This window comes from Marmota monax, unplaced genomic scaffold (genome assembly GCF_021218885.2).
Source record: "Marmota monax isolate L192 unplaced genomic scaffold, Marmota_monax_Labrador192_F-V1.1 WCK01_AAM20220418_F8-fsc00957, whole genome shotgun sequence".
NCBI lineage: Eukaryota > Metazoa > Chordata > Mammalia > Rodentia > Sciuridae > Marmota > Marmota monax.
This window is the reverse complement of record NW_026693948.1, coordinates 35,319-46,733: the sequence shown is the minus strand read 5'-3', so window position 1 is coordinate 46,733 and position 11,415 is coordinate 35,319. Positions and strand designations below refer to the sequence as shown.

Here is an 11,415-nt window from a genome sequence, read left to right as displayed (position 1 = left end):
AAGTATCAAAGGTTTCCAGGAGCAAGTTTGGGGTTGAGGGGGTAGCTCAGTGGTAGAGTTCTTGCTTTAGCATGCATGTGGCCCTGTGTTCAATCCCCACTACAAAAATATTAAAAAGAGAGGGAGAGAGGGAGCTGCCAAACCTGATTTGCATTTACAACTGTCACTCTAGAAGTGGCCAAGGCAAAGAAGGGCCCAGCTGTAGTGACTGTGAAGGGGCAGAGGGAGAGAACCCCACAAGCTAGGTGGGAGAGGGAACCTAAGCAAAGAATGGGTACTATGGTAAGTGCCCTGGGAAGGCAGAGCTTAAGGAAGCTCTAAACCCTGGACATAGAGACTCAGGAAAGAAGGACTCAAACCTTCCTTAGGGTTTCTAGCCAAGGAAACTGACAGAGTAAGGGCACTTGACAGAGTAGTGGGAGGCAAGGTGGGCAGATCTGGTAAGTGGAGATTAGAAGAGCACTAGGTTGTGCCTACTTCCCCCAGGACCCAAGCCTCTCTTGTCCAGGGCCTCCTCCCTGGCAGGCTTCCAGTGGGTGTTGTGACTTAAGGGTAGGAACTAAGAAGTTGAGAGGCAGGAACAGGCCATAAATATCTCTGACTCTGCTCACATCTTTCAGACAATCCTCAGAGCCCTATAAGGACCTGATCCAGCTCCAGATCCTGGGGAACTGAGAACCATGCTGAGCTTCTGTGAGTACCCAGAGGGAGCCCACAAGGCCAGGATTCTGGGCCATCCCTCTTCCTCCCAGTCTTCCATTCTTATCTCCCATTAACCTGCTCTGGTGATCCTGCTTTCCAAACAAATAGGGGACAAAAAGTCAGAAGTTATGGAGGTATTTTCTGTTTAATTGACATGTAATAATTGTGCACAGCTTCTATTCAGAGTGAACAGGAAATATCTGATTTTTAACTCTCAGAGCAGGCATCTGGGCTGCTTAGTATTCCCCCCACCTCCAAAACAGAACACAACAATTCTTTAAGGCAGGTTGTTGATTCGCTCAGGAGGCATGTGGAGGGGTGCTAGGGCTGTGGGTCTGGTGTTGGTTTCTCTTTGCAAATAGTAAATACCTGTGTGTCTCCATGGATTCCTGGGTCTGGTTTCTTCTGTATGAAATCAAGGCTATTCTGGATTGTTTTGATAGCTCCTCAAGCAAAGATGCTCTGTTCTGTTCTCTATGGCCAAGGAGGAGCCGTCTGCCCTAATGAGCTGACTCTGCAGAGCTGACTCTACAGGGCAAGACAACTGATAGAAGAGGGGGCTTTCTCCATGGAAACTTACCCCTCACCTTTGAGAAAATACCTCAAAGCATTTGTGTTTCCTAGAAGGTCCAGCCATGAATCTATGGTTTCCTTAAGGAATGGAATTGCTGACAATTTCAAGTCCAATTTTCAAGTCATACAGAGATGCTATTGGAATGATCAATGCATGTATGCATGTGTGGGAAGCATCACACTGAATCCTATGAATATGTAAAATCAATATATATTAATCAAAAATTAAAATAGACTGTATGTGGCACATGCCAGTAATCCCAGCTATTCAGGAAGCTGAGGCTACAGGATTCTAAATTAGAGGCCAGCCTGGACAACTTAGCAAAATAAAAAATCATTTTTTTTTTAATTTGGAAGGGTTAAGGATATAGTTCAGTGGCAGAGTCCTTGCATAGCATGTGTGAGGTCCTGGGTTCAATCCTCAGTACCATAAAATAAATTAATTAGTAAATAATAACAATAAAAATGTTTTTGGAAGGCTAGGTATATAACTCAGTGGTACAGCACCTGCCTAACATGAGAGAGGCCCTGTATTCAATCAATAAGTACCACAAATAAGTAAGTAATGAAATAATTATAAACATCCCAAGGGACTAGGGGGAAAAAAGACCAAAACTTGGGAATTCAGAATGAGTCAGATTCTACTCTCTTTTCAAAGAAAGAGACAAGGAATAAGCCCTATTCCCATTCCTTGAAGAAAGAAAAGATGTACGATTCCTGAGGGCGGAGAGAGGCTGAATTCTGAGAGGTGTGCATGTGTGTGGACAGAGTAAAAGGAATGAGAAAGCCAAACACACAGGTTCACAGAAGGAAGCTGGAGAAGCAGGTGAAGTCCTCGGCCAGAGACAGGGGAAAGGTGGACGGAAGGATCCCCACAAAAAAAGGGGGGAATGTTTTCTCTGATAGGTGGATGCTAACCCACAATAGAAGGAGGAGTGAGGGAAAGACTAGAAGAGCAGTAGACAAAGAGGAATTGAGGGAAGGGAGGGGAGATGAGCAAAGGAGACAGTGGAATGAATCTGACACAGTTTTCCCATGTACATATGTGAAAACAACACAGTGAATCTCACCACCATGTACATCCTTAAGACTGGGATTCTAACTAGAGTAACATATACTCCATGCTTGCATAATCATAGCAAAGTGGATTCTGGTGTCATATATAATTGAAAAGAACCAAAAAATAAATAATTTTTTAAATGGTGGTCTCAAGGACCAGAGAGCACAAGTCCAGGCTGGGAGTGGCCCACCAGCTGGAATCTGTGATGAAATGCAGAGGCTGGAGGCCCCAAAGCCTCTCTGTGCACACATCCTTCCCACTGTCCATCCCACTGTCTATCCATGCACTCATTTATTTGTGCCCCCATCTTTCCATCCATTAGTTTTTCTACCACCCCTACATTCCACAAATACATTAGGTGCTTCTCAGGAGGCACACTCTGTGCAGTAGGGACTGATTTCTGTTTCAAGATGGAGAAGACAAGAGGTTAGAAATTATTTAACATACTTCATGCAAGAATAAGCAGGACCACACAAACTTAATGGTGATGATTGAAATGAAATGGGAGAGTGAGAAATTATACCCAGAAGGAGACAAATGATGAGTCCCTCTGTGCCTTTATTTTTTGTAATGTGAATACCAATCCTATGACAAACCAAGAAAGAAGGATAGCCCAAATTAAATAAAAATCCTGAGATTGAAGACCAAGGGACATTCACACATTCCTTGTGTGGATTTACATGAAAAGCAAATATGGGTGGGGATATAGTTCAGTTGATAGAGCACTTGCCTAGCATATGCAAGGCCCTGGCTTTGATTCCTAACACCAAAAAAATTTTAAGAAGAAAAATGAATGCAAATTTTCTTCCAAGGTCTGTGGCTATCTGACTTGAGAGAGTTGGGTAAGAACCAATCATCTTTTCTTCTCCACATGTGGGGAGAAAAGGAATAAACTATATTAGTCATCTCAGGTTGCCATAACAAAATACCACAGACTGAGTGGCTTAAATAAGAGAAATTTATTTTCTCATGGTTCTGGTGTCTGGCTGTCCCAAATCAAGGCGTTGGCAGGTTTGATTTAAGACCTCTCTTTGGCTTCCTGATAACTATCTTCCCACAAGTTATTTCCTCTGTGTACACATCCCTGGTGTCCCTTTCTGTGTCCAAATTTCCTCTTCTTATAAGGACATCAATCAGATTGGAACAGGATCTATCCTAACAGCCTCGTTTTACCTTAATCAACTGTTAAGGGCTTCCATCTATAAATAGAGTCACTATTATGAAGTACTAGAGATTAAGCCTTCAACATATGAATTTTGGGAATATGCAATTCAGCCCATAGCACAGATAAATAGTTTTGAAAATAGGAACGAAACAATCACAAGACATACACCTTTTATAGGACCCTAGGGGGAAGTTATGGCACATCTCTCTCAGAACAGAGCCAGAATAAAATGGAAGACAACTGTGGAAATGGAGGCTAGGTCTAGAAAATTCTTTAAACTCAACAACGCTTGGTCATCTCTAAGAGATGACCCCAGGATGTTCCTCTGGGTCTTGGAAAGCTGGTAGCCTACCTTGCACACCTCAGAGAATGTAAGTTTATTAAACAATGTCTTACCCCATCCTTACTTAGCTGCAGTGAGGTAAGGTCTTCCAATTGTAACAAACATTTTATCAACCCCAAGGGGGAGATAAGGAAACCCAATGTAAAGGGTAGAGCTATCTCACCTGTCTTCTAGTCAGTGGAGGGCTTGGCCTCCTACATGGAAGTCCAGCTGGCTGAGGTGATGGCAGGTCCTCGGGGACAGATATGCAGCCTGTGTCTCTCCCTGAATGGAGGGCATTGATCTCCCCATGGAAAGCAAGCATGGGAAGGTCCATGGCTAATGCACACTCTGGTAGCGAGGAAAGAAACAGGAATTCCCAGGATGTTGCATTACAGGTTCAGTGATATGATCCTCCACTGATCAAGGATTAAGGCTGGCTTCCTTGGTCCCCAGCTATTTGCCTGACTGCCATCTCCAAACTATGTTCCAGGCTTTCTGGTCCTGGCCCTTCTGTCTGTGCTGGGCGCGAGTACCCAGGCCTTTGATGATGACCTTGTCAAATGCTTTGAAGACCCCCAGTATGAAGAACTACTACAGCTGGCTCAAGACGGGCTGGGGCAGACAGCTGAAAAGAAACGGATAGTGGTAATTGGGGCAGGCATGGCTGGACTCACAGCTGCCAAGATTTTGCAGGATGCTGGCCACCAGGTACACAATGGTGCTTGGGAGAGTACCTCATAGGGATCTTGGACTCTGAGCAGGGAGGTGGCTGCAGGTGGTGGAGAGCCCAGTGGAACTGGAGCCAAAGACTAAGTCTAGGACTCTAGGCTGGGATGGAAGGGGTAGGAGAGCAATTGGTCTGTCTCTATGACAGAGAGAGACTTCAGAAAGAGGCAAATCTGGGCCTGCCTGGAGGGAGGAAGAGGGGGTTGTATGGTGGGGACATGGCTGGCCTAGTTGAGTCCTATAAATACTTATCTTTCTAGGTGACTGTCCTGGAGGCTTCAGGGCGTGTAGGTGGCAGAATTGAGACCCATAGAGTTCCTGGAACACAGTTGTACATAGAGTTGGGTGCCATGAGGATCCCCATCAACCACAGGTATGATTGAGAGAAGTGGGGGTGGATGGGGAAGACCAGGATATAGGCTGCTAGCAACAAGGACAGGACCTATGCCAACTCATTTCATAGCTCCACAGCTACCTCGAAACCTCTCCCAGCCTCAATGTTCTAATATAGAGAACAGACATAACTGCACCTGTTGAGGATCACAAAAGATAATTGGGATAGGAGAACACCTAGGAAAGTCAAAAGGCAGTCTGTGAGGCCTGCTAACGATAGAAATATGAACATCCTTCTGGGAGAAAGTGGTGTCTTGTGGGAGCCCACTTTAGGAGGGCCATCCTGAAGGGGTGGGTGAGCAGGAATAAGGAGAATGCAGACTGGAAGACTCATGATACACACAGCCTCCAGGGAGGATAAATCCAGGGACACTCCCTCTACACATCTTCATAGTATCTCCTGGACCTGGAGGGGCCACACCTAAAAGTCTGAAGACTACAAGCCTCAAACAAAGTGAGAGAGATCTCAGCCAGCAAAGAGGGCCAGCCTGTCGTGTTGTGACCACAAGAATGGGTACCCAGTTTCCTCTTGGTCACATAGCCATAGCTTGGCATAGCAACTTGGCATAGCAACTAGGTAGCCTAGCATTCCTTCTGTGCAGGGAGGTCAGAGAGGGCCCCAGGGAATCCAGTAGGGGCAGGACGTGAGCACAGGGAGCAGGGAAGACTGGTTGCTTCCTCATCCTGGATCAGTCTCTGACTCACTCCACAGGCTCTGTCATGAGTTTATCAGGAAATTGGAGCTGAGCCTCAAGGAGTTTTTCCCCTCCAACAACCAGACCTGGGTGCTGATCAATGGAGTGCGGCAGCGCACGGGGATTGTGCAGGCTAACCCCAGCCTGCTAGGGTACCCAGTCAGAGCAGATGAGGTGGGGAAGACAGTTGACCAGCTCTTTGATGAAGCATTCAGAAAGGTAAGCCAAAGTAGGAATCAGTGACCTCCATGCAGGCCATCATCTTCTTCAAAGACATCTTGTGCAAACTTCCTAAAGTTTCTCTCCGTGGACCCCAGGCCCATGTGCAGGAGGGCTCCACTAGCTTGGTCTGTCAACCTTGCCTCCCTCCCGTGACCTCCCATCTCAGCAGTCATTGTGCATTTTCAGATCCCAAAGGTCTTCACATGTACAGACATGTGCAAAGCTAGCTGCCTTTGAGATCATCATGGCAGATCTAGGTTTAAGGCAGAGAGAGACCTACAAGCTGGACTCTATTTGAATGTACTGTGTGACCCTGGACAAGATGCTTGCCATCTCTCTGTTCCAACTTCTATAAAACAATCATAAGGCTAGAGCCTCTCTCCCAGCCTGGTTGTGAAGATTAAGTGAGAAAATGCATATAAAGTGATAAGAACTTTGCAAGGCATATGGCCAATCTTGAATTATAATTGTCATCATTATTGATATGTGGTCAAGGAGGAAAATCAATGATGGGCCCTGTCTGGAATATCTGCACACCTTTTTCTAACTGACCAATGTTTACTCAGCACTGACAGTGCCTTTTTCTTTCCTGACCTGGGACCCAAAAGGACCTCAGTGTGACAGTTGAGCTCTGGTACATAACTTCCACAGAAGGCCTCTGTCCAGATGCCCTGCCTTTGCTGGAGTGATATCCTGCTAAGCTCAGCATGCACTCCGCAGCTCTTGGACCTCATCCAGTATCACTTAACAGCTCAGTGGGACCAAGCCCTTAGGCATCCACACCATTCACAGTGGCCCCAGAGGCCTGCAGAAATGTCCTCAGACAAGGACAAGGAGATAGACTTCCCCAATTCTGGGGGCTCCAAGGCTGACAGGGAGCCTGGCTCCAGCTTTATACACCTCAGAATATGTCCAAGACAGGGGATAATGTTTCCACCCTCAAGCGCCCCAGTCCAGCTGAAGGACTGAGTGTTGCATTCAGGACTAATATAAAGAATGCCTCAGACACACCCAGGATGAGTGGAAGCAAGTGCCAAGTGTGGAACATGGGGGTATGTGGGAGCAGGTTTTAGAGTGTGTGTGGAACTGACCTTCACTAAAGTGTCCTCCCCTCCTCCTTCTTCCATGCCAAGCTGGTGGAGGAGCTGAAGAACAGTAGCTGCAGCCAGATTCTGGAGAAGTATGACTCCTTCTCCACCAAGGTCAGTCCTGAAGCTACCCTCTAACCATGGCTAACCATGCCACCCTGTCACAGCTACCCAGAAACCACCCCAGTGGGACGACCCACCCTAGTTCTTACTACACTGCACCTTACTTGTTTATCTTTTTTATAATCTCTCTCCTTTACTTGAATGTAAGCTCCATTAGGATAGGAGAGAGTAGAGAGGAAGGTAGGAAGGGAGGGAAGAAAGAAAATTTTTAAAAAGACCACTCCAAGGACAGCAGTCAAAGGTCAAAGATATAGCAAGTCAGAGCATGCTATTTCAAGGAACTTGCCACCATCACTTGCATTTTTGCAGAGAGTCGAAGGCAGGTAGAGGTATGGGAAAGCCCTTATACAGTTATGTGTTGCTTAATGAGGGGGATAACATCGCAGAAGTGCATCCTTAGATGATGACATAGTTCAGTAAAAATCATAATGCTTAGTTACACAAAGATGGCTACAATGTCACAAGGCTATATACTTTCTTGGGACCACTGTCCTATACATGGTCCATCATTGATGTACTCATGGCTATAGTGCAAAAAGAGATGACTGGGGCTGGAGGAATAGCTCAGAGGAAGAACACTTGCCTGACATGTGCTAGGCCCTGGGTTCAATCCTCACATCACACACACACACACACACACACACACACACACACAGCCACAAGGGGAAGGTTTCAGATGTGCCTCAATCGGAGGCTATTGGCATGGAGAAGCTGGAGGCAGTTAACTGGAAAGGGAGCACCTATGTGATTGGCTAGGGGAGGATAGTTGGCCTCTAGTGATTGTTCCCGAGATGGGAGCAAAGTGGGCAAGGGGGTGCATAAATTTGGACAGCTGAGGAGGAAGCTGAATGGTTATAAGGAGATCCTAACCATTCATGGCTGACTGCTCCAATAGAGGTGGCGGTTTGCCTTTCAGAACTGGGTGCTTCAGAAGTTGGGTGGTCAAAGTCCTGTGATATCTGATCAGCCACCCTGATTGGTGAAACTTTTCCAACCAGATTTGTCATGTCCAGGACTTGCCTGGGAGAAAGGAGCACGGGCAAACCACAGGGCACAATCACAGGCCAATGGATATACTAGAAGTAGAACCTCATAGTCACTTTCTGGTGCAGGGGCCAGGACAGCCAGGTAATGGGTAGGAGTAGAGGGTCAGGGAAGGATGAGAAGCAAATACTTGGTATTCACCTTCCTCCTGGCTTGGTGTTTTGGGTAGATCAAAGAGGCCAGTCTGGGCCCCATACAGTTACAGATGGACATGAAGACTGGACCTCAGCTTTCCCATCTGTAAAATAGGGCTTCCTTGGATTATATAAGAGGATTATATATGTAAAGGGCTTGGAAGAGGGTCTGTAGGTTAAAATCCATACCAAACATTAGCTATTTGTCCCTGTTATTAGGACTTGGAGACCATTTGGAGCATTGTCCTCAGAGCCCTGTGTGCAAACCAGGCACCTGGGACCCAGCTGAGTGCACTTCTGTCATTCCACCCTGTCTAGTTCTGTTCCTCATTACCCCCAGGTGGGAGGCAATGGTTCTCATGTCAGCTCCCTAAAAATTCTGACCTGGTTGCCTTCTTTTCCTGAACATGATCCCAGGAGTACCTGATCAAGGTGGGGAACCTGAGTCATGGGGCAGTGCAGATGATCGGGGACCTGATGAACACAGACTCTGGCTACTACGAGTCCTTCACAGAAACTCTGCGTGACCTGATCATCTTCTCTAAGGAATCTCGGTGGGAAATGGGGGGAGAGAAGGGGCACGGGGTGGCCAGTTACTAGTGAGGACAGGGGTAGAAGGAAGGACAAGATAAATCAAGTGATAACTCCAAGAAAAGTGGGAGTGACAGGAGGGGAGGCAGGGGTTTCCCAATGCCAATGCCCCTCAGAACCACCAGAGGGAGGGTGCTTCTTAAACATGGGGCATCACTTCCAAAGTCAATGGACCTTCGCTGAGACCCAAGAGCATGCATTTCTGACATATTCCAGTGATGCCGTTGCTATCTGACTTGGGAGTCCACTTTGAGAACCTCTAGCTAAGGGGCTCTTAGGAGCCAATAGATCTGCTTTACTCTGGCCCTTACCTATTCTTCTGTGACAAAGAGCATGACCTCAGTCCTACTTTAGAGGTTCATGCAAGAGGAACTTGCTATCTTTCAGACCTGAAAGATAATCAGGGCTGCCAAACTCAGACCCTAGTCACCCTGGGTAACTGGCTGTGTGATCTGTAGCTAATGAAGATCAAATGAACTGAGATTTACTCTCACTTGGGGTTCTGTGACCCATTTCAGATGAAACAGGTACTGACATTTGCCAGAGGAGAACTAAGCCTGGGAGAGCCCTGATGGATTACAGACCTCTTCTTTCCCCACCTGCATCTCCCACTTCCCCTCATCATTTTTATTCAGAATTAATCAATTTAAATTCAAGCCAACAGCTGCCATAGGGGGAGAGAGGAAGGTGAGGAAGTCTGAAGACAGATCAAGGTCAAGTGAAGGTTCTTGGTGGCATTTAGGCTGCAGTCTTCAAGGCTACCCTGTGCTGCACTCTGTAAGGACATCATGGAAGGGGTTGAATCCTGGGTCTTTGTCAGCCACGAGACCAGGCATCTTCCATGGAGGTGACCACCAAGGGGACCAGAGGAAAGTAACAAAGAGTAAGGGGCTATAGAGGCTCAGAGGGTTACATTTTTCTGATTGATCAACGCAAAGCAACACCTTTCTCTAGTTCCCTAAAGCTGATATTCTGCCTGCTGTTAATCCTTTTGCCAACTGTTAAATCTCCCTAACACATGACCAGTACAGTCCATTAGGGAACTCACCTCTGTCCAGTCCAAATGACCTGTCCTCTGCATGCCTTGTCCAACTACCTGTTTCTGTTTCCTCTTTTGCTTGCTCATTCTCAGATTCCATGAAATCGTCGGAGGCTTTGACCAACTCCCTCAGGCCCTTCATGATGCCCTCTTGCCAGGGACAGTCTTATTTCACTCACCAGCAGAGGAAGTAGAGATGTCTGGAGACCATGTCCATGTCACATTCAGGACAGCTGACCCTCTGCAGCCCAGGTCACGTCTGACTGCCGATTTTGTGGTGGTGGCCAACACTGCCAAGGCTGCCCGGCTCCTCCGTTTTCGGCCACCCCTCTCTCTCAACAAGGAGAATTCACTACGTTCAGTCCACTACACCAGTGCCACCAAAGTGATCCTGGCCTGCACACAGCGTTTCTGGGAGCAAGAAGGCATATTCGGTGGCGAGTCTAGCACCGACCGCCCCTCCCGCTTTATCCACTATCCCAGTCACATCTTCCCCAATGGCACAGGTGTCATCCTGGCTTCCTATACTAAGCATGATGATTCCATGTTCTTTGCTGCCATGGACGATGCCCAGGTGGTAGATGTCATCTTGGATGACCTAGCTGCTGTCCATGACCACCCCAAAGAACAGCTCCAGGCCCTGTGCCCCTATTCCATGGTCAAGCACTGGAGCCAAGACCCCTATTCCATGGGAGGGTTCACCTCCTTCCTTCCCTACCAACATGTGGACTACGCACAGGAGCTCAGCCATCCAGAAGGGCGGGTCCACTTTGTTGGTGAACACACAGCCCTGCCCCATGGCTGGATTGACACAGCTATCAAATCAGGGCTCAGGGCAGCAAAGAGCATCCAAGAGTCTGTGGATTTGGCTTTGACAAAGGATCCTGGGGACACAAAAAAGGCCTACTCCAAAAGTGATCTATAACCAGCTTGTAGCACCTAAGAATTGGGGTAATTCCAATCACCTTGATCCACAAGAAAACACTCAAAACCCACTCTCTCATTTTATCTTCACCTTTGCCCAAAGATGTCAAATCAAGGCCAATGAATGGAGTCCCTACAATATTTAACCACCCGTGACCTTGGATTTATTGACAATATTTGAACAACAAGAATATTTGATGTAATGATTAAAACAATAAAGCTTTTGTTGAATTTAAGACTAAAATTAAGTGTTGTATCTATGTTCTGAGTGATATCCAAATAATTTTAGAATTGAGTTCGGAAGGCCACAGAGACTCTTGCCTTTTAATGCCCTTTCCTGGGGTCCTTTGCTCTGGTTTCTGTTCCTTTAATCTGAGTCTATCCCTAGTAGTCCCCTCCCTCCCCTCCTCTTCCTTCCATGGCTGATTCCTTTTTTTTCCTGTGGTACTAGAGATTGCTGCAATGCCTGGCCAGGCCCTTGAATTTTAAGAGAGGGTAGAAATTTAGTTACCTGGAGGCAACTGTGTGAGTAACAACCTGCTCAATGCTTTTTCCAAATTATTACAATAGCCCTTGAGGTATATACTCCAGTACTACTCCATATTACAGAT

At 46.8% G+C, this 11,415-nt stretch overlaps 1 protein-coding gene across 1 annotated transcript; it reads left to right on the top strand.

The window, feature by feature from the left end:
* Positions 1 to 628: 628 nt before the first annotated feature.
* LOC124106299 (L-amino-acid oxidase-like) lies at positions 629 to 11,033 on the top strand. The gene is made up of 7 exons (XM_058585442.1): positions 629 to 693; positions 4,316 to 4,533; positions 4,812 to 4,924; positions 5,657 to 5,858; positions 6,995 to 7,063; positions 8,668 to 8,804; positions 9,974 to 11,033. Exons 1-7 carry the CDS (start codon positions 681 to 683, stop codon positions 10,803 to 10,805), a joined length of 1,584 nt encoding a protein of 527 aa, XP_058441425.1. The 5' UTR covers positions 629 to 680; the 3' UTR covers positions 10,806 to 11,033.
* The last annotated feature ends 382 nt before the right edge of the window (positions 11,034 to 11,415 follow it).

Excerpts from the sequence above, each read along its gene's own strand:
- LOC124106299 (XM_058585442.1), top strand. Across the intron at positions 4,925-5,656 it reads AGGATCCCCATCAACCACAG|GCTCTGTCATGAGTTTATCA; the intron begins GTATGATTGAGA and ends CTCACTCCACAG. Across the intron at positions 7,064-8,667 it reads ATGACTCCTTCTCCACCAAG|GAGTACCTGATCAAGGTGGG; the intron begins GTCAGTCCTGAA and ends ACATGATCCCAG.